Here is a 23,717-nt window from a genome sequence, read left to right on the forward strand (position 1 = left end):
CGGCCCTCCAAGTTCTTTATTTTTTCTGCAGCACTCACATTTAAAGTTTAATATCTTTTCTTTCTCAAAACTGGCACATTTCAATCACTAAATTGAAAATAAAATCATTTTCCTACCTTTGTTTGGTAATTTCATCAGTCTCTGGTTGCACTTTATTCTTCTGACTGTGCATCCAATATTTCTTCCCTTCTTTCCCTCCTGTATGCTTCCTCTCCTCCAGACCTCATTCCCTCCCCCAACTTTTTCTTTCTTTCTCTATGTCTGTCTTTCTCTGATTCCGTGTCCCATTTTTTGCTTTGTTTCTGGCTCCCTGTCCCCCCCTTCTTTCTTTCTTCCTTCCTTCCTGCCCTCCCCCATGCCACCGCCACTGGGGAATAGGCTGCTGCTGCTGCTGCCGCCATCGGGAACAGGCCGAGATCTCCACCCTTCTCTTCTCCACGGGGCCGACCAACTCTCGCTGCCCGACGTCAATTCTAACGTCAGAAAGGACGTTCCGGGCAGCCAGGCAGCCTCCCCATTGGTACGCCAATGGAACAGCAGCGTGTCTGGCCGGCTCGTTCCCTCCACTCCCCTGAGGCTCTGCCCCCTCTATTCCTTTAGCACTCCTTCCTTCTCCTTCCTCGTCCAAGTGTCCGCGGATGGCCTGGGACAAAGATTTGTGGTATGAGGAGCATGTTGACCTTGATGACCTGGACCCTTGGATCCTCTTGAGGGGACGGCTTTCCCATCTGCTGGTGAGGAGGCCTTTTTCAGAGAGACTAGTTCCCGGTTTTGATTCAGCAGGTCTCCTCTGTGTTGCATTTTGAGGAGGCACCTCTTGAGACCCTCTGTGGGGGACCCTCTTCTTCGCGGGATCTGATCTGCGTCCCACTTTTTTCCTATGCATCAGGATATTTGGGATATTATCCAGGTGCAGTGGAACACACCAGAGGTGCTGTTTTGGTTTCGTGCGCCATGGCTTGTTGTATCCCATCCCAGAGGGGGATAGGGCTACCTTGAAGTCGCCAGTGGTGGACGCGGTGGTCTCAGCTATTGCTAAGTGGCTTACGGGACTCTGAGGAGTGTAAGTTGGAGTCCATCCTTAAGCAGAATTTTGATGTCTCTGCCTTGGGTGGGCCGGCAGCTATTTGTGGGTGGCTCGGGCTGTGTTTCAGTGGGCCGAACGTGTTCTTGACTGTGAGTCTGATAACTGGTTCTTGGTGGAGCAGGAGGTGGCAAAGATTGAGATGGCAGCCTTTTTCCTCTCGGACACCCTCTATGATTTGGTGGAGATGTTCGCCAAGTCTGTGGCTTTTGGGGTGACCACACATCGTACGTTGTGGCTTTGATCATGGTCGACGGATGCAGCGTACAAGACTAAACTCACAAAATTTCCCTTTCGGGGGTCTTTTTTGTTTGGAGATGATTTGGATAAGTTGATTCTGTCTCTCTCTCTCTCTCTCTCTCTCTTCTGGATCTGACATCTCTCCCTCGTTCTCTCTCTCTTCTGGATCTGACATCTCTCCCTTGCTCTCTCTCTCTCTCTCTTCTGGATCTGACATCTCTCCCTCGCTCTCTCTCCCTCCTTCCATCACCCTGGATCTGACATCTCTCTTGCTTTTTCTCTCTCTCTCTCCTTCCATCACCCTTTTCTGATCTCTCTGTCCCTCTTTCTCCATGAGTCCAACACTTTTTTTCTGCCTCCACATTTTCTCTCTCTTTGTCCCTTCTCTAGAGTGCGACATCTCTCCTCAACCCAACTCCCGACATACTCTCTCCCCATTCACCACTTCTACCTCCCCTCTACCCGCTCTCTCCCCATGCACTATATCTCTCTCCCCTCCACCCCATGTCCATTTCTCCCTCTCTCATTACTCTCCTCCCTCCATGCCTAGCATCTCTTCTCTGTACATCGCCTCTCTTATTCTTTTCTGCCCACATCCCCCACCCTGTGGCTTACATGTCCCCCTATCTTTCCTTGATCCCCCCCCCCCTTGGTCCAAATCTCTATCTCCCTGAGTGTAGTATCACCCCATCCAGTCTCTCCTTCTCCACTGCCCTCACAAAGTCCCAAAGCACTTCTCCATCTCCCTTCTTTGCCCCCAGTCCAGCAACAACTCTCCCTATCTTTTTCCCCCACCAGCCAGGTCCAGCAGCACTCTCCCTCTCTGTCCTCTGCTCCCAGTCCAGCAGCACCTCCCTCTCATCTCTCCCACCCACCCCCCCTGCCTCCAGGTCCATCCTCCCCCAGGTCCAGCAGCACCTCTCCCTCTCATCTCTCCCCACCACCCAGGTCTAGCAGCACCTCTTTTCCCCTCCCCCTCCCTAGGGCCTGCAGCACTTCTCTCCCCCTCCCTAGGGCCAGTAGCATTTCTATCTCTTCCTCCTCCCCTCCGGTCCAGCAGCACCTATCCACCCCAATCTCCCTGCAGCAGTTCATTGTGCACGTTTACTTCCCTGCACAACTGCCAACAGCGTTAGCAATTCCATCAAGCAGTCTCGGGACCTTTGCCTCTGAAGGATAAGGAAGTTACATCATCAGAGGCGGCCCAGCCTAACAAAGGCCCCAGGGTTGTTGGATGGAATTGCTAATACTACCGGAAGCTGTGTAGTGAAGCAGATGTACAGTGAGCTGCTCTGGTCTGGGGAAGAAGGGAGGAAAATCTAGCTGCTCTAGTCTGGGGAGGAAGAGAGGAAAAACTGCTGTGGCGGTGGAAGGAGGATGGGAGATGTGAAGGCAGCAGCAGAGGAAGGAGGATGGGAGATTAGCAGCACCATGTACCCCCTAGAGTACACACACTGCATGTTGAGAACTTGCTCTAACCTGATTGGCTGGGATTTGAAGTGATTGAGGCAGGAAAATCTGTTGGTCGTGAATTTGAATCTTGGCAGGAATGTTTGTTAGTCACAAATTTGAATTGTGAAGGGATAAGTTAAGGTCACATTCAGTCACATAATATTTGGAAGTGATCCATGTGTAAAAAGGTTGGCTTCTTTTGAGGTACTGATGTTGAGCAATGCAGTTTTTTCTTTGATAAGTAGGTTGTGTAACCATTCTAGTGAGTAAAATGTCAGATACAGGTATATGTAATTCTAGAACTAAATTTAGGAAGGACTTTTCTCCTATAGGCCTTAAATTGTCAGTTATTGTAGAAAGACTATGTGTGCATGTTTGTAGTTGTATTTTAATCTCAGACAAAAAATACTGGTAGTAATATGGTACAATAGACATGTCCTGCACTTCCATGAAAAGATAAAGTGAAGGAGTCCATTGTTTGTGATTAGGAGACGTTTGCTCCTTATTAGTGACTCTTCAAGAACAATTACTAGCACATACGAACAATGAATCTTCCACTTAAATAATTCTTTAGTTGCACATCCTTCTTACACAAACTGAAATAATTAGCTCACACCGAAGTTCCTCAGTTTACCACACTCCTGCTATGAAATAGCAGATATGTGGGGTGGTCTTCCTCACCGGAACTATTTGATTCGGTGTTAAATCTATTATATCTTTTATGCTTTTTATACTTTTATACTTTTCTGCTTTATATATTTTTTCATTATTAAAGTTGATCAATCAAAATAATACAAAAATGAAAAAGATTAACCAAAAATAATCAGATACACATGCCACAATTCCTTATATGGATAATAACATTATGATTCTTGGAGTGGCAAATCTGAGATTCTTTCCGTCATTTAATTAATTTAATCTCCTGGTTGATTAACCTTTTGTGTATTTCATTATTAAAGTGCCAGTGCTTATACTTAAAAGATTTTTCTTTAAATGTGTATATATAAATAAAGAGATTTCGCTTTGAACAATTACTGTCTCATTCCTCACCGACACGTTTCATTCTTCATCAGGGTCAGGGATGGTACATAGACAGAATGTTCAAGCTGATAGCATTTAGCTTACTCCTTACAAAATCATACCCTGGTGGTCCAGCATGTATCCCGCGCTGAAATCCTCAAGAAGATTGTCAAGGTAAGCAGCTAGCGGCGCACCCAGGCCGGCACGCATAAGCGAGCTTTTCGTGCTGCAGGCCGGCCCTGCACCGTTCCTTGATAGGCTACAGCGACAACTGCGAATCCCGCGAAAACTTGTGGCAGCCTATCAAGGAACGGTGCAGGGCCAGCTGGCAATATGAAAAGCTCGCTGCGTGCTGGCTTGGGTGTGCCGCTGGCTGCTTACCTTGACAATCTTCTTGAGGATTTCAGCGCGAGATACATGCTGGACCACCAGGGAATAAACAGGTACGCAAGGGGGGAAGGAGCGAGGGCGGTAAATGTTAGTGTCGGCTGGAGCAGGAGACGGAGGGATCCTTCCTGTCCCAGCCTAAGGCAGACCTGCAGGAAGTCCGGGAGGGTTTTGGGTGGTCACTGGAGGATGACCTGAATATAAACCGGGACCCCCATTTTTGGGCCAATTTTTTTGGCCCCAAAATCCCAGTTTATATTCGAGTATATACGGTAATAGATATAACACCGAATCAAATAGTTCCATTGAGGAAGACCACTCCACATATCTGCTATTTCATAGCGGGAGTGTGGGATACTGAGGAACTTTGGTGTGAGCTAGTTATTTCAGTTTGTGTAAAAAGGATGTGCAACTAAAGAATTATTTAAGTGGAAGATTCATTGCTCCTTATTAGAGCATTTCCTGCACACTAATCATTTTCTTCTGAACAGATGCAGCATATCAGCCAAGCAAAAGATGAGAAACAAATATAGAAAATGTTTTGAACTGAAAAGTTTGCTACTTTTGCAACTTTAAATCCTCATTTTCTTTCAGGTCCACCACACCAGGAGACACAAAACATTTAGCCTCTGAGGTATATGACATCCTTCAATCTTCTAGTACCATGGATGCCGACAGTGCAAATGAGATAAATTCCCGACGGCGAAAAGCCCAGTTTTTCTTGGGTAGTACAAATAAACGTGCCAAAACAGTGGTTTTACATATAGATGGCCTTGATGATACGGTAAGAAAAAATTGTTAAATAGACAGTTGAGCAATATCATTTTCAAAGTAGGTGATACCATATATCCTTGAATATAAGTTAATCAGAGTATAAGACGAGGTTGACTCGAATATAAGATGGAGATGTGTGTTAATATTCATGTGCACTGCCAGGCTCTGCGCCCTGCCCTCCCCCTCCCTCCCTCCCTCCCTCCCTCCCATACCAGGCTTTACATTCATCCCCCTTCACTCCCTGCCAGGCTCTATACCTAGCCCCCTTCTCTCACTGCCCTGCCAGGCTCTCCACCCTGGTATGCGGAGGAAGGTAAAAAATAAATTGCCAGAGTCAGCCGGGACAGGAGACAAGAGGGATCCCTCCTGTCTTGGCCCACCCCAGCAAGCCATATGGCAGAGGCCTGCAAGAAGTCCAGGAGGAGGGGGAGTTGGGTGGGTGAGTGGACGATGACCCAAATATAAGCTGAGACCCCCCCATTTTTTAGCCCCAAAATCTCGGTTTATATTCGAGTATATATGGTACTTTTCTCTAGAATGGGGGAAACAACATTGATTAGGCTTAGTGAAAATTAAGGTTTCTAGTTCCACAGTGAAGATAGAGCATGAAAGACTGGTAAATTCTGTCATTTTCTTTTGATGTTTTTGATAAACTGATGTATGGGGGTTTTTTTAAGTTTAAACAATTTTATCAAATTTTCCAATTTTATGTAATTTTCCTCCAGAAAGATTGAATAATGGGAAATGTCCAAAAAACGTGAATGGGGAAATGTCCAAAAAGGGTGAATGTAACTGACACTGCTAAGAATACATTTTAAACATATATCAGTCAAGAAATATCCCATCCTATATCACTGCAATGGTGTTAATACACTCTATGCAATGTTCTAAAGCACAGTTTCTGAACACGTGTAAGGGAACGTGAGCTGCTTGTTGAGGGTACACGGCACTGCATGGGTCTCCCGCCCCTTCCTCCTTAATGGGTCCCATGCCCTCCTTTCTTCCCTACCAGCTGCATGCCCCCATCCGCTGAAGCCATCCTGGCTTCCCTCTGATGTCAGAGATGACATCTGAGGGAAGCCTTCCGGGTCAGCGGAGGATCCCAGTTACCTCTTTCTAGGTGAGCTGCTCCTTCCTGCCTTCAGTGGCATTTGTTGCAGGGATGCAGGAAGTGGCTCTTGCACGCTGCACATGGCTGACCCGGAAGCCTTCTCTACGACCTCAGAGCTGACTAGAGGGGAAGGCTTGTGGGTCAGCCATATGCAGCATGTAAGAGATGTTGCCAACGTCCCTGAAAACAAGGCAGGAAGGAGCAGCCCAGCTGGATGGCCCTGAAGGGAGCAAGTACGGTCCTGGAGTGAGCAAGTAAGGGAGAGCGGAGACATGATCGTGGGACAAAGGGGGGGAGGAGGAGCGCATTGGGACATAGGAGGGGCACAAATTTGGAACAAAGACTGAAAAGCAGTGATGAGGGCACAAACTCAGGACACAGAAGGAAGAGAGGGGACATAAACATGGGACACAGAATGGAGGGAGGAAGGGAATAGAAAAGGAAAATTCTGTAGCGCCTGGTAGACTGGTATAGTCCTTACGAATGGGTTATATACCTCACTGCTCCCAGCAGGTGGAGACTGAGAACAAACTTGTATATTAGGATAGACTCCCCCCTAGCAATCCAGTCTATCTCTCCAGCAGCAGGTGGTAAGACTAATTCGGTTCCCCTCTTAGTACTGTTGGAATTTGTTTTGGAATCCTAGGTTCCCCTTTTGTGCCGGATGGAGCTTGGCCTATGTCAATTTAATTTAATTTTATTTTATTTCTTGTATACCGCTATACCGTGAGGTTCAAAGCGGTTTACAGATACAATAAAATAAAAAAATAAATAAAGATAGGTACTTGGAAGTACTCTAACTGTCCCGAAGGCTCACAATCTAGTTAAAGTCCCTGAGAAAACAATTATTAAAATGGTAAAGATAGAAAAGAAAAAACAGAGATAGAGACAAGATATGAACATCCCAACAAGTATTCAGTGAATAAATTAAATTAGGAATAAAAAAAAAAAAAAACATCAGAGGGGCACCAGGAACACTTTGGTGGCACAGGAGGCGGCTCTTCTCATGGCCTGGGCAGAGTCTCATCTTCAGGACATCTCGGTCTCCCACATAGCCGGAGTGGAGAATATTCAAGCGGACTTCCTCAGACATCATGTGCTAGATCCTGGAGAGTGGTGTCTAAGCCCAGTGGCCTTTCAGTTGATAGTGCAGTCTTGGGGTCAGCCACTCATGGACCTGATGGCCACAAGTGTCAACACCAAAACACCCCACTTTTTCAGTCATCGCAGAGACGGTCAGGCTGAGGGCCAGATGCTCTGTTTCAACCATGGCCAATTGAGGGGCTGTTGTATGTGTTCCCTCCGTGGCCGTTAGTGGACAGAGTTCTCCGCATTGTTCGTCATCCAGGCCTTGTGGTTCTGGTGGCTCCGGATTGGCCCAGGTGACCGTGGTACCCAGATCTGGTGAGGCATCTGGGGGCGGATCCCCTTCCTCTGCCTCTCTTGGATGACCTTCTGACTCAGGGTTCCATTTCAATGTTTGATCCGGGTCCCTTCTGTTTTACTGCTTGACTCTTGAAAGGGATCGCTTAGGTAAGTAGGAGTATTCAGATAAAGTGATCTCGACTCTCTTGGGGTCCCGGAGGCTTTCTATATTTGAGGAGTGGTGTGCTGCGCATGGAGTGGTCCCTTTTCGTGCTTCTCTGCCTCATATCTTAGAGTTTTTGCAGGATGGCCTGGACAGGGGACTGGCTTGGTCTTCTCTCCGGGTTCAGTTTGCAACCTTGTCAGCCTTTCTTGGGTTGTTTAAAGGTCAGCATTTGACTGCCATTCCTGATGTGATTCGCTTCTTGCAGGTGGCCAAATTGCTCAAATCTCCCTTGCGATACTCTTTTCCATCTTGGGATCTGAATCTGGCTCTGTCTGTTCTGGTGTGCCCATCTTTTGAACCGTTGGGCGACTGATCTTTGAAGGACCTTACTCTTAAAGTTTGGTTGCCATTACTTCTGCTAGACGTGTTTCTGAGCTTTAGGCTTTCTCTTGTAGGGCTCCCTTTCTGGAGTTTTCTAGGGAGCGGGTTGTGTTGCGGCCTGTTCCTTCTTTTCTTACAAAGGTAGTTTCTCCTTTTCATGTCAATCAGGCAGTGATCCTCCGAGATTCTCGGTGAGAGGGAGAATTAGAAGGCCTTGAGCATGTGCAGATGCATGCTCAAGGCCCGGCAGAGGCAGGAAGTTCTTCAAGCGGCACCGGCACGTTCTGTGTGCCGGTGCCAGATGGGTAAGTTTCAAGTTGTTTGCGTGAGGGGGGGGGTGCCGGTTTGAGCGGGGGGGGGGAGGGGTGTGCTCGCAAATCGAGTCAACACTCGGTTTGTGAGACAAGTTTTGCGAGAATGTTTTGCTCGTCTTGCAAAACACTTGCAAACCGGGTTACTCGCAAACCGAGGTTTGACTAATAATAAAAAAAGAGAAATATGTCAATCATTTTTAAGTTTTATTATTAAAGACAGCAGATATCAATTTGGACACATTTAAAATAAAATAATTTTTCCTAAAAAAAAAAAATCATTACATTTGTAGCAAAGTGTATAAGTTAATATAGCTACCATTGTCTATTAGCTGTACTTTTGAACTGTCATTTTTAGTTTTTTTCCCAATTTTTTATTCATTTTTAAAAAAATTACAATAAGTGTAACAGCATTTATAACATTTTAAACTCAAATACGACACTTAATATTCTGTTAAAATCCATATCGGAATTTATCCCCCCTAATCAATAACATTCTTTAAATTCAAGAAAACCTACCTTAAACCCCATTCCTATATACCTTATTTAATATTCGAATCAAAAAACCCTTCCCCCCCTCCCCCCATCCTAGATGTGCATTTTTAAGGGGAAAAATAATATTCAATCATTACAATATTTTGTTAATGGCTCCCAAATCTCCTGATATTTTCTAAAATTCCCCTGCTGTGTGGCTATTGTCCTTTCCATTTTATAAATGTGACATAAAGAGTTCCACCAGAAACTGTAATTAAGTCTTTTCCAGTTTTTCCATTTACTCATAATCTGTTGTATGGCAACCCCTGTCATAATAAGTAGAAGCCTGTTATTCTTAGATGATATTTAGCTCTTAGCCCTCATTGACATGCCAAACAGCACAGTATCATACGATAATGCCACTGGATTTTCCAACATACAATTTATTTGACCCAATATTGATTTCCAAAAAGCAAGAATCAATGGACAATAGAATACACAAATGATCTAATGTCCCAGCTTCGAGATGACAGTGCCAGCATCTATTTGACTTAGAGCTATTTAACTTCTGTAAACGAACTGGGGTCCAAAATGCTCTGTGTAACAGAAAAAAACAAGTTTGTCTCATAGATGTAGATACTGTACATCTCATCCTCCAAGACCAAATTCATGGCCATTGAGATGCAGTAATTTGATGCTTAATCTCAATGCTCCAAATGTCCAGAAGACCAGTCTTTGGTTTCTTATTCATAAATCCAAATATTCATTTGTACCACTGAGCAGCCTGAAAACACAAGAACGGCAAACTATACTGATTACTAAGATTTTTCCATCCAGGGAACCCTACCTGAATGGTCTGCTTCAATTGCAACCACTTATAATTTTGTGATTTATTAAGACCATATTTGTGTTGCAATTGTGAAAAGTCAAGCAGCTTACCATTAGAAATAACATCATCTAAAGTGTGTATACCTGCCTTCATCCAATATTTCCAGATGACCTTAAATCCACCAATATGAATCTTGGAGTTTAGCCATAGGGTCTGATACGTTGATTTAAGTATTGAAATAGGTGTTAAGTTATTAACATATCTTTGGGTTTTCCATGTATCTACTAATATTCTATTTTCTTTATATAATTTAGGCATTTTGATACTGAGAATATGGCTTAATCTCAGAGGAAACATGAGTTGCCATTCCAACGTCAACCAATCTGGGAACTTTTCCATGAGCTCTGGGAGGATCCAATACATACCTTGAGGCATAATATAGGATTGATGATATCTATAAAACTTAGGAAAATTTACCCCACCCTCCACAATTGGTCTTTATAATGATACTAAAGCAATTCTTGCAATTTTACCTGCCAAATGAATTTTGCCAGCATACTATTTAATTTTTTTATAAAAGGACCCCTGAAAAAGAACTGGTAACATACCCATTTGGTAACAAACCACAGGCAGAATCATCATCTTTATCGTTTGAACTCTCCCCCACCAAGAAAGATGTAACAGGTGACATTGCTCACACATTTCTGTGACCTTTAGTAATAAATATTTTCATTTTTATTTTGTTTTTTGTTTTCAGACCCGTCGAAGCCTTTGTGAGGATGCATTATTGAAAATTAAAGGTGTTATAAGCTTTACTTTTCAAATGGCAGTTCAGAGATGTGTGGTACGAATTAGGTCAGATTTAAAAGCTGAGGTAAGTGGTTAAACCTGTGTACTTCTAGTTTTAGCTCTCAAGTTTTCTATTAATAAGCAGGATATATTCAGGCACACTAGTGGATGTCATTGTATGGGGCTGGATGGAATTGCTCTCCCAGAACTCTGAACTAAGGTAAAGTTCTAAGTACGCTTGGCTATTCCAATACATAGCAGTTATCTTGGTAAATAAGAACTAAGGAATTGCCATACTGGGACAGACTGAAGGCCCATCAAGCTCAGTATCCTTTTTCCAACAGTGGCCAACCCAGATCCCAATAACCTGGCAAGATCCCAAAGAATAAAGCATATTTTATGCTACTTATCCTAGGAATAAGTAGTGGATATTCCAGAGTCCATCTTAATAATGGCTTATAAACTTTTAGACCCTGTCAAACTAACTGTTTTCACCACATTTTTTGGCAACGAATTCTAAAGTTTAATTACACATTGAGTAAAGAAATAATTTCTTAGGTTTGTTCTAAATCTACTACTTAGTAGCCTCATTGCATGCCCCCTAGTTCTAGTATTATCCCAGGACAAGCAGGCAGGTATTCTCACTAGTGGGTGATGTCATCCGACAGAGCCCCGATACGGACATCTTGCAAGCATGTCTTGCTTGAAGAAACTTAGAAGTTTCGAGATGCCCGCACCGCGCATGCGCCAGTGCCTTCCCGCCCGATGCTCCGGGCGTGTCTCCTCAGTTCTTTTTCTTCCGCGGAGCTGAGAAGTCTATCTTCAATTTGCGCCCATTGAATATCTTTTTTGCCTTCTTTTTGCCGCGGGTTGAGTTCTTTTGGGCTCTCCTGTACGTTTATTTCTTTCTTTGATTTCTTTTTTAAAAAAAAAAATAATAATAATTTTTCCCTCCGGGTCGGCCGCGTGGCTGAGGCCCCGCGCCTTCGACCTTGCGGCGGAGCTTTTCCGGCCTATGTCCCAGCCAATTACCGGTTTCAAAAAGTGTAGCAAGTGCCAGCGCGCGATTTCGCTCACGGACCCTCATCGACGCTGCTTACAGTGTCTGGGACCGGATCACTTTCCGAAATCGAGCCGGCCTTGCTCCACTCTGACGGCGAGAGCGTTTAAGCGCCGCTGTCTGCTCTGGGAGTCCATGTTCAAGATGGAAGCTTCGTCAGATCCTGCAGCTTCGACCTCAACATCGACGGGGGCTTCGACTCCTTCAGCGAAGCCCGCTGCCTTCCTAGCTGCTTCGGGCCTCCTGAAACCGGCATCATTCACCCCGGTTTCGGCCCAGGCTTCGGCGCCGGTGCCTTCCTCCATTTCCTCGGAGCAGGTATCGACCCCTACAGTTCCACCAGTGGTGCTCAAGGTGCCGAAAGCTGGCAAGCAGAAGCACACTGCACCTAAGGAGCGCGGAGACCATGCGGAAGGGCCCCCTTTTGGTGCGGATCCCTCCATATCGGCTTCGCTGCGGTCCATTCTGGAGGCTCAGTTCGTTGAGCTCATGCAAACCATGGGGCCTCGTCTGATTGCCACCATCCAGGGTGACCTCACTGCTTCGGCTTCGAGGGGCGGACCGCCCCCTCCTCCTCCTCCTCGCCGCACGACCTCGTTGCTCGGCGAGGAGGAGCGGCGAGTGGTGTCCGGGTCCTCGAGGAGGTCCTCCGAGAGTGCTATGCCTCCTTTGGAAACGATTCCCTCGAGGAGGGCTTCTCTTAGTGATATGCCTCCTTTGGAGCCCATTCCCTCGAGGAAACCCTCGTTTAGTGACCTGCCTCCCTTGGAACCGATTACTCCGCCCCATGATTCAGTGTGGCGTCCACCTTCGGGGCCATCCAGTCCGGGGCATAGCAGGAAGCAGGACGAGTTCTTCCGAACTCCCTATCAAGCCTGGGCGACGCCCAGAGAAGCACCGACTCTTCCACCTTTGCGATCGACGGCATCGAGTCCGATCTGCTCCTTGGAAGCGTCTGACCCAGTCTCGCACAGAAGGACTCGATCCCCTTCCAGGCATCGGGAGGGGCATCGGTCCAGGCATTCTTCGAAGCATTCCTCTCGACACTCGACCGTCTCGCCTCAGAAGAAATTGCCTCGGTTGGGGTATGCTGCTTCGACTGGGTCTCCTCCTCCGGGCCCGGAGTTCGAGGACCCCGAAGTTTTCTACTCGTCCTGTTGCTCACAGGCCTCTTTGGAGCCTGAGGCTTCGTCTTCTTCTAGTCCGTCTCGCGGACCGGCGACGGCGGACCAATTGTCTTTTTCATCGTTCCTCAGGCAGATGGCGGATGACTTGGACATTACTCTAGATGCGGGGTCTCGATATTCCAAAGAGTATCTCGATACCATGCACTTGCCTCGGCCTCCGGCGGAGTCCTTGCGGCTTCCCTTGCACAAGCTCCTCGACCAGACCTTCATGCGCTGCTTCGAGTCTCCTTACTCTATCCCTGCGGTCCCTGGCAAGTTGGATTCGCGGTACCGCACGGTACATCATAAAGGCTTCGAGGGTCCTCAGCTTTCGCACCAGTCCCTCCTGGTCGAATCCTCGCTCAAGCGGTCTCATCCTGGCCAGGTCTACGCTTCCGTACCTCTGGGCCGCGAGGGCAGAACCACCATACATCGAGTCCCAGGCTAGGTTTGAGTTTGAGGAAGTGGTTGCTTCGTTGTCCCAACTCCGACTTCAGTTGATGCAATCTGCCTATGATGCGTTCGAGCTCTCTGCCCGAGCGGCGGCTTGCTCGGTGGCGATGCGCCGGTTGGCCTGGTTGCGGACCATTGATATGGACCCGAATCTTCAGGACCGCCTGGCGAATGTCCCGTGTGCTGGGGCGGATCTTTTTGACGAATCCATCGAGACTGTCACGAAGAAGTTGTCTGACCACGAAAAGTCCTTCCAATCTATCCTTCGGCCGAAGCCCAAGCCTCAGCAGTCTCGACCTTCTCGTCCACCGTTGATTTATCAGAGGCGTTATCAGCCGAGGCAAACTCCTCCTGCGAGACAACCGGCGAAGCGTCAGCCTCCCCAGAAGGGTCAGCCTAAGTCTCAGTCGCCGGCTGTCCCTAAGACCACACAGCCTTTTTGACTGTCTCGTCGAGGGCATAACCAACCTCGTTCTGCCTCCCCCTGTTTTTCCCATCGGAGGGCGCCTCCATCATTTTTATCATCGCTGGGAGGCCATAACAACCGACCTCTGGGTCCTTACTATCATCAAGGAGGGATACTCTCTTCATTTCCATCGGGTCCCTCCGGACCACATTCCAAGAGAGTATCCTTCCAACTTGACTCAGACCGCCCTTCTTCTTCAGGAGGCTCAGGCTTTGCTCCGGCTTCGTGCCGTGGAGCCGGTTCCAACGGACCAACTGAACCAGGGATTTTACTCCCGGTACTTCCTTGTCCCGAAGAAGACGGGCGACCTGCGACCAGTGTTCCCTCTAAGCGGGCGGGTGTTGTGAGCAAACTTTTTTCACTGTGAGCTAAAAATATCGGGCGCCAGCAAGTTATGAGCCAAATAAATATGTTGCTTTCTACCACAGAACTTCCTTACGTTTGTATGGAATCTATCCCCTTTCAACTTTAGAGAGTGCCCTCTCGTTCTCCCTGCCTTAGCTACTAAGTCTATTCCCTTCAGTACCTTGAATGTTTCTATCATGTCCCCTCTCAATCTCCTCTGCTCAAGGGAGAAGAGGCCCAGTTTCTCTAATCTTTCGCTGTACGGCAACTCCTCCAGCCCCTTAACCATACGTGACAAAAAATCAATTCATGTAGCAAATGCTACATTTATCTTTTGGCATGGCCCATCATGTAGCAAATGCTATAACTGATGGGCCATGCCAAAAGATAAATATATATATACTAAAAAATAAAAAATAAAAATAAATATATACTAGGAGTAAAGGGGCATGCAATAAAGCTTTTAAGTAGTAGATTTAAAACAAACCTGGGAAAATATTTTTCATTCAACATGTAATTAAAAAAAGATTTGGATAATTTCCTTAAAAAATCTGCATGACATTATTAAGATGGACTTAGGAAAGCCCACTGCTTATTCCTAGAATAAACAGCATAAAATCTGTTTTACTCTTTTGCACTGTTGTGCTTTCAGCAAAATGTTTTAAACACAAAAACAGAAAATCACATGCACAGGCATTAGGTCACCCAGGCATCTAGAATTAGCAATCTTGCACAGCCAGCCTATGATTGACAGGAGCTGCCAAATCACATTGAAAAGGATGATAAGGAAGGCAGATAAGAGATGGTGGAAGGAAGACAAAACGAAAAGGCAAGAACAAAACTGAAGTAGAAACGAGCCAAACATACAGTATAGCATACAAAAAATGTATGTTTTCCTTTGGCTTCCAAAAACTGATTGGCATCCAAGTTCCCTAAAGTTTCACACAGTCATCTTCTAATAATGTCACCATATACAGTTGGCTTGCCAGAAATATGTTTAGGATGCCACTGCAACTCTACCAACAGCATATTAACTTAACAGTGTAGCTTCAAAATAACTGCATCTCTATCCTTCCCTCCCCCCTGTGGTTTTTAGCATATCTCTCTTCTCATTTCCTCCACTCAGATCTGATCATTCTCTGCTCTCTCTTCCCTTTTCTTCTCTGGTCTTCCTTCTCTATTTTCTGCCTCCATCTAAATTAAATTCTTTCTTACTATTTAGTCCCGTTTCCCTCTTTTCACTGTGTCTACACACAGCTTGTCACCCCTTTCCCTCACCCCTCCATTATCTTACTATTTTCTTCCCCCTTTATTTATCTCCTCCTTCCATCCAGTATGTGTTCTTTCCCCACTTCCATTCAGCATCTGCTATCCCTTCTCAACTGACATCCATCTGCCTTCTGCTCTCTCTCCCTTCTTCTCACTTCCATCATCTGTCCCCTTCTCTCTCTCTCTCATCTCCTCCCTTCCATCATCTGCCCCTTCTCTCTCTCTCTCTCTCTCCCCCCCCCCCCAACTTCCATCATCTGCCCCCCTTCCCCTCACCTTTGTGGGTCACTTTCTTTCCCCTGAGGGTGGCTCATGTCACAGGGGAAGCTTTGGCCGAGCAGAACCGCTTGATTGACAGTGGAACTTACTTGATTGATGTCGATGCTGGGGCCCGTTGCCGTTTGAAGGAAAAAAAAAAAAGGTGGAAAAAAGGAACCTGTAAAGGCGAGAGGAAGGGAAACCTCCAGGACAGCTGCTTTTTGCCCTCCTTCAGCGGCCCAAGAGTTCAGACCAGCAGCGGCAGCTGTGTATGCTTTTAACTTCGGCACAGAGCTGCCCCTAATCAATAGTTTAGCGCGGTTTCATGAGGCAGCCTCGGGGCCTTTGATAGCCGGCCCGCTTCGATGATGCGATGTGGGCCGGCCTAGCAAAGGCCCCGAGGCTGCCTTATGAAACCGCGCTAAACTATTGATTAGGGGCAGCTCTGTGCCGAAGTTAAAAGCATACACAGCTGCCGCTGCTGGTCTGGAGGTGCGGAGACAAGGCAGGAGGCAAACGCGGTGGAAGGCAGGAGTCCCGGCGAAGGCAGGAGTCCCGGCACAGCGACTGCAACAGGAAGTTGCAAGTCAGCTGACGCCGGCCTTTCGTTGCGGCGGGGACCGAATCCTTCGCGGACCGGCAAGATTTTGTTTGCGGACCGGCGGTTGAAGAACTGTGCTCTACACTGTGTGCGCTGTGACGAGAAACTTGTGCGCTGCGAGGTAATATTTTGTGCGTCAGCGCACCCCAGCGCAGCTTAGCGGGAACACTGCCTGCGACCCATTCTGGACCTCAGGGTCCTCAACAAATTCCTTGTCAAAGAGAGGTTTCGCATGCTGACACTTGCTTCTCTCTACCCCCTCCTCGAGCAGAACGACTGGTTGTGCTCTCTGGATCTCAAGGAGGCCTACACTCATATCCCAATTCATCCGGCCTCTCGCAAGTTCCTCAGATTTCGGGTGGGACATCTCCATCTGCAGTACCGAGTGCTTCCATTCGGCCTGTCTTCGTCTCCCAGAGTCTTCACGAAGTGTCTGATGGTGGTGGCCGCAGCACTCAGAAACCAGGGTCTTCAGGTATTCCCCTACCTCGACGACTGGCTGATCAAGGCTCCCTCGGCCTCGGGGGTCCTCTCGGCGACCCTGTCCACGGTTCTGCTTCTGCAGAGTTTGGGATTCGAGATCAACTTTCCCAAGTCTCATCTACAGCCGACCCAGTCTCTGCCCTTCATCGGGTATGTCCTGGATACCATTCGTCTCAGAGCATTCCTTCCTTCTCAGCGCATGGCTGCTCTTCTTTATCTCTGCCAGTCTGTGTCTTCTCGACAGACCATCTCAGCGAGACACATGATGGTCCTCCTGGGCCACATGGCCTCTACAGTTCATGTGACGCCGTTTGCCAGACTTCACCTCAGGATTCCTCAGTGGACCCTGGCATCTCAGTGGACTCAGGTGTCGGATCCGTTGTCTCGACACATCACAGTCACTCCTGCTCTTCGGCAGTCTCTGCTCTGGTGGATGACCTCTTCGAATCTATCCAGAGGTTTGCTGTTTCAGTCTCCTCCCCACCAGAAGGTTCTCACAACCGATTCCTCGACCTATGCCTGGGGAGGGCATCTGGATGGGCTCCGCACTCAGGGATTCTGGACCTGTGCGGACCGACTCCATCAAATCAATCTTCTGGAGCTCAGAGCCATCTTCAGTGCTCTTCAAACTTTTCAACATTTACTGCACGACATGGTGGTCCTCATTCGCACCGACAATCAGGTCGCCATGTATTATGTCAACAAGCAAGGGGGCACGGGCTTGGCCTTCCTCTGCCAGGAAGCTCTCAGAGTCTGGGATTGGGCAGTTCGCCACAACACCTTCCTCAAAGTTGTCTACATTCAGGGGAAGGACAATGTCTTGGCAGACAAGCTGAGTCGGCTTCTCCAGCCTCACGAATGGACCCTCCATTCCAGGCCCCTTCATCAGATCTTTGCTCAGTGGGGAACGCCTCAGATAGACCTCTTTGCGGCTCCCCACAACTTCAAACTGCCCCTTTTTTGCTCCAAGATCTACACTCCTCATCGTCTCGAGGCAGATGCCTTTCTACTGGATTGGGGGAATCGCTTCCTGTATGCGTTCCCACCATTTCCTCTCATTCAAAAGACTCTGGTCAAGATGAGATCGGACCATGCCACCATGATTCTGATTGCTCCTCGGTGGCCCAGACAACCTTGGTTCTCCCTTCTACTTCAACTCAGCAGCAGGGAGCCGGTCCTTCTTCCAGTGTTTCCTTCACTGCTTACTCAACATCAGGGTTCACTGCTTCATCCCAACCTGCAGTCTCTCCACCTGACAGCTTGGTTCCTCTCAACATAACCCCTCACCAGTTTTCCCAGGCGGTGAGGGAGGTCTTGGAAGCTTCTAGGAAGCCTGCTACTCGTCAATGCTACTTCCAGAAGTGGTCTAGATTTTCTTATTGGTGTGTTTCCAATTCTAAGGAGCCTCAACGAGCCTCTCTTTCCTCTGTATTGGACTATCTTCTACACCTATCTCAGTCTGGCCTCAAGTCAACATCTATACGAGTCCACCTGAGTGCTATTGCGGCTTTCCATCAGCCTCTACAAGGGAAACCTCTCTCTTCTCATCCTGTGGTTTCCAGATTTATGAAAGGACTTTTTCATGTTAATCCTCCTCTCAAACCGCCTCCAGTGGTTTGGGATCTAAATGTTGTCCTTTCTCAGCTTGTGAAACCTCCTTTTGAGCCTCTGAGCAAGGCTCCCCGAAAGTTTCTCACTTGGAAAGTGGTTTTTCTGGTGGCCCTCACATCTGCTCGCAGGGTCATTGAGCTTCAGGCCTTGGTGGCGGACCCTCCTTTCACAGTTTTCCATCATGACAAGGTGGTCCTCCGCACTCATCCGAAATTCCTACCTAAGGTGGTCTCTGAATTTCATCTCAACCAATCCATCGTGCTTCCAGTGTTTTTTCCAAAGCCTCATTCTCATCCTGGAGAATCAGCTCTACACACTCTGGACTGTAAACGTGCTTTGGCTTTCTACTTGGATCGCACCAAACCACACAGAACTGCTCCTCAACTTTTCGTCTCCTTTGATCCAAACAAGTTGGGACGACCTGTATCGAAGCGCACCATCTCCAATTGGATGGCGGCTTGTATCTCTTTCTGCTATGCCCAGGCTGGATTACCCCTTCCCTGTAAGGTCACAGCCCATAGGGTCAAAGCAATGGCGGCCTCTGTAGCCTTCCTCAGATCGACACCGATTGAGGAGATTTGTAAGGCTGCCACTTGGTCCTCGGTTCATACATTCACCTCTCATTATTGTCTGGATACTTTCTCCAGACGGGATGGACAGTTTGTCCAAACTGTGTTACAAAATTTGTTCTCCTAAGTTGCCAACTCTCCCTCCATCCCATTGAGGTTAGCTTGGAGGTCACCCACTAGTGAGAATACCTGCCTGCTTGTCCTGGGATAAAGCAATGTTACTTACCGTAACAGTTGTTATCCAGGGACAGCAGGCAGCTATTCTCACGTCCCACCCACCTCCCCTGGGTTGGCTTCTCTGCTAGCTATCTGAACTGAGGAGACACGCCCGGAGCATCGGGCGGGAAGGCACTGGCGCATGCGCGGTGCGGGCATCTTGAAACTTCTAAGTTTCTTCAAGCAAGACATGCTTGCAAGATGTCCGTATCGGGGCTCTGTCGGATGACATCACCCACTAGTGAGAATAGCTGCCTGCTGTCCCTGGATAACAACTGTTACGGTAAGTAACATTGCTTTTTTGGAAAGAGTAAACAAGTGATTCATGTCTACTCATTTTATTCCACTCAGTCAGTATTTTAAAAATCTCTATCATATCTCCCCTAAGCCATCTCTTCTTCAAGCTGAAGAGCCCTAGCCATTTTATCTTTTTCCTCAGAAAAATTATCCTATCCCTTTTATCATTTTTGTCACCCTTCTCTATATCTCTTCTAGTTCTGCTATATCTTTTTTTTCAGATATAGTGACCATTTCTTTCCTGTTAACTCCTAAAATTCTATTTGCTTTCTTAGCCACCACTGCACACTAAGCAGAGAGTTTTAACATATTATCAGTGATGACACCTAGATCCTTTTCTTGGACAGTGACCCCTAATATGGAATTCTGCATCATATAGCTATAGTTTGGGTTCCTCTTTCCCACATGCATCACTTTGCGTTTGGTTATATTAAACATTGTGTGCCATTTTGTTGCCCAGTCTCCTCTTGCACTTCTGCACAGTCCTCTTGCAATTTATCAAATTTAAATTTACCTCCTATCTAATGACATTCTAATTTTTTCTAAGAATCTTTGGTACTTTCTCTAGGTACTTTCTCATGTCTTTTGAAAATCCAGATACACCATATTGACCAGCTAACCTTAATCCACATGTTTATTCACCCCTTCAAAGAAAGGTAGTAAATTGGTGAAATCCATGTTGGCTTTGTCTCATTAATCTATGCTCTGTTACATCCCTTCCAGATTCCATACACTAGGTGTTCCATCCCAACACGCAGTCTGGGTGTTGCAGAAATCCACATCTTTTCTGAACACATGCTCCACCCCCCTAGGCTGAGAGTCGGCAAACCTTAGTTTTCAATTTCTGCAAGCAGTCCGAGCAAAAGTCTTTTGCTGTTGCTCTGCTTCTGTTTCTTATTTTTTCACTTAAAGTTGACTATCACAGGTTTCTAGCGCAGGCTGTTTGCGTCTGGATAGAAACCCACCCGGGTTTCAAAATGCAGGCTGCCTTTCTCGCCCCCGACCGCATGGCAGAGGATCCTTGGGGACGGAAGTTGTAGTCTGTCAGCTAGCAGTCCAAAGTAGTGCTGTCCAATTTACGATTTGAATCGATTCACCGATTCACTTCGGGTGAATCGATTCAAAATGCTTTGTTTTGGGGAAAAAAATCAAATTTACCGATTTGACGGCCCCCTTGCTAGAGACCCGTTCGGGTTTTCCCTCTGCCACCGGAGTCCTTCCATCTAATGTAACTTCTGGTTATGCAAAACCAGACGTTACATCAGAAGCAAGGACTCCGGTGGCAGAGGGAAAGCCCAAATGGACCTCTGCGGGCAGATCGGCAGCAGCAAGGCTCTCTCCTCCCGGAAGTATTTCTCCTCTCCTCCCCGGCCAGGCAAAAGCGGTGGTAGCGAATGTGATTCACTACCCTGCCGCTACTCTGGGCGTCTTCTCTCCATTCGGCCGCCCAAGCGGAATCAGGAAGTTTTCACTGAGGGCGGGCTGCAGTGGAGAGAAAACACAAAGAGTGGTGGCAGGAGTGGATCGCTAAATCACTACTGCCAACAGCAACATGTTGTAACATCAGAATAAAGGTAGATGGGGAGAGGGGATATGGGGGAGTTGGTGGACTTGGGAGAGTTGGTGGACTGGAGGAGAGATGGGGAGAAGATGGATGGGAGAGATGAATTTGGTGGAGGGGGGAAGATGGACTTGGAGAGAGGGAGAGATGGGGGAGTTGGTGGACTGGAGAGGGAGAGATGAACTTGGTGGAAGGGGGAAGATGGACTTGGGGGAAATCATGGAGAGGGAGAAATGAACTTGGGGGAGTTGGAGGACTGGAGAGAGAGAGAGATGAGGAGAAGATAGATGGAAAAGGTGAACTTGGTGGAGGGGAGAAGATGGATGGTGGTGAGGGGAGATGGACTTGGGGGAGATCATAGAGAGGGGAGATGGGAGAGGGATAGAAGAAATAATGGATTTAAAAACAGGAGAGGGAGAGAGATGGTAGACAATGGGATTTAGGGAGGGAAGGAACAGAAAGGGAGAGATGTTGGACACAAGGGATGATGTAAGGGGATAGAGATACTGGATAGGAGGGTAGTTAGAAAGGGAGAGCTGGTGGGGAAGGAGGGAGAGATGATGGAAGAAAGGATAGTTGAAAAAAAGGAGAGATGGTGGATCTGGGGATGGTGGGGTCCATCACTGCAGCTACGGGAATAGAGATGAAAAAAAAAAAAGAAAGATGCCAGACCTCTGGGGGAGGGAAGGGAAATGGAAGGGGAGGACAGAGATGGAAGATGGATGGTTACCATGGAAAAAGAAGAAAACGACAAATAGGCAAGAGACCCTGACTAGCGAGTTATCAGAAAATGTTTGTTGCAGAGCCTGGGACGAACATGATTTGAAAAATGACCAGACAACAAAAGGTAGAAAAAATAATTTTATTTTCTGTTTTGTGATAACAATGTGTCAGATTTGAAACTTGTATCCTGCCAGAGCTGGTATTAGACTGCGAACGTGAGCTAGGATTTAACAGAGAGAGGAAAAGTCTTTTTTGTTTGTTTAATTTGTTTACACCACAGTGCCAGTATGGGTAGGAGAGGGCAAAGGGGATGAAGAGGCTATAAAATAAACCCACCAGGATGTTTGGAAAAAAAACACCCAATTGGGCAGGAAAATCGAATCAAAATATTTTTTTCTTGAATCGGGCAGCACTAGTCCAAATATCTTTATTCCTGTGCATTTGGAGCTGTTTTTGAGGTAGAAAGTCCCTTTACTCCCCTCGGCTGCTTTAAAAACGCTGACAGACAAAGGCACTACAGAAACTGAGTACCTCCATTATTTCCTGTGAGAACTTCAGGGGTGGCTTGTGGATCAATTTAAACTTCGTTTTTCAGTTTCTATGGGTAGGGTTTAGGTCCCCAACTTCCACAGACCCCTAGTCACTATTTTTATTTTCGTTATTTGTTTATTTTTGGCAATTGTGGCGCAAATTCATGACGGCGGCCATCTTGGATTTTAAAAACAATCTTTTTATTCTCTAATTTTTATTTCTGCCTCAAAAAACCCTCGATTTGACTCAAAATCGTTTGGGATTGTCTCCCCAGCAATACAAAAGGAACCTACTATACAATGTATGGAATGTGGTAAAGGGAGAATCAGGATCTCGGAAACCTGCTTAGGAGTTGGTAAATAAACCTTTAGCCAAGACTGACAGGTTCAAAGTTTCATTCATTGATCCTTTTTTTTTTTTTTTTTTTTTTTAAATATATGTTTATTGAAAGTGAGAAAGGTCACAATTAGACAAAACAAAAGGGTGGAAGGCCACTGTACTGGTTGGTTTGATACATGCCTCTCTCTGTCCTGATGAGTTTCCACAGCTGCTCTACCTTTGGGTTTCTGGCTGGGTTCGGCTGGTGGGATTGCTGCCTTTGTTGTTTCTCATTGATCCTCTAATTCAGTGTTTCTCAACCTGCGGTACTGTACATGGGCCACCTGTTGGGAGTATGCGTTCTGCCGCCTGGGATCACTCCTGCCTGCCCCCTTCCCCCCAGCTGAAGCCTCTGCAGCCGATTCCTCGCTGTCCCACCCCTGAAGCCAACCCTGCCACCCGACATGCACCATTCCCACACATACACCTCCGCAACAGGGACAGGTCAGCCCACAAGCCTTCCCCACAACGTCAATTCTGAAGTTGGCGAGAAGGTTCCAGGCCAGCCCGGAACCTACTCGCCAACTTCAGAATTGACGTGGGGGGGGAAGGCTTGTGGGCTGGCCGCATGCAGTTGCTACACGTGCCTGTTCCATCCCTGTTGCTGCTGCGGCGGCAGAGAGGGGGGTAGCAATGGAGCACGTCGGGTGGCAGGGTCAGCTTCAGAGTGGTGGGACAGGGAGGAATTGGCCACGGTGGTGGCTTCAGTGGTGGGGTAAATGGAGTATCTCAGGTGGCAGTGTCGGCTTCGGGGGTGGGGCAGGGAGAAATCGGTGGTAGTGATTTCAGTGGAGCGGCAGGCAGAGAGAGAGGAAGAAAAAGTTGGATTCATGGAGGGACAGAGAGAGATGTTGGTTGGGGAATGTAATGAGGTCTGGAGGAGAGGAAGCATGCAGGAGGCAGAACAAAAGAAAGAAAGAAATATTGGATACACCTTCAGAAGGAAGTGCAACCAGAGACTCATGAAATCACCAGACAACAAAGGTAGGAAAAATGATTTTATTTTCAATTTAGTGATCAAAATGTGTCAGTTTTGAGAATTTAAATCTGCTGTCTATATTTTGCACTATATTTGTCTATTTTTCGATAGTTGAGGTAATATTGCATATTTTAAAGTCATCTGCCTTGACCTCTTTGAAAAAACTCTGAATACAAATGATAATTAACATTTTCTCCATGTTCAGTGTGCTTTGTGGATTTTTTGTTTTTTTTATTTTGTGGTTACCATTATGTATTAATAAGATTATATTGTGTGTATATGAAAAATGGGCGGGGGTACTCGGTTGGTATTTGTTAGGTTTAGGGGGTACTTGGTTTGAAAAGGTTGAGAAACACTATTCTAGAGCA

At 46.9% G+C, this 23,717-nt stretch overlaps 1 protein-coding gene across 7 annotated transcripts in view; it reads left to right on the top strand.

Annotated features, from left to right (window-relative positions):
• ARMC1 (armadillo repeat containing 1) overlaps window positions 1–23,717 on the top strand; it is a 78,901-nt gene that overhangs the window by 40,588 nt on the left and 14,596 nt on the right. For all 7 annotated transcript variants that reach the window (XM_033933381.1, XM_033933382.1, XM_033933377.1 and 4 more), the window contains 2 exons: window positions 4,778–4,967; window positions 10,352–10,468. In XM_033933381.1, coding sequence (XP_033789272.1) covers window positions 4,778–4,967; window positions 10,352–10,468 — 307 coding nt within the window. The remainder of the gene's footprint in view (window positions 1–4,777; window positions 4,968–10,351; window positions 10,469–23,717) is intronic.

Source organism: Geotrypetes seraphini, chromosome 2 (genome assembly GCF_902459505.1).
Source record: "Geotrypetes seraphini chromosome 2, aGeoSer1.1, whole genome shotgun sequence".
Lineage (NCBI taxonomy): Eukaryota > Metazoa > Chordata > Amphibia > Gymnophiona > Dermophiidae > Geotrypetes > Geotrypetes seraphini.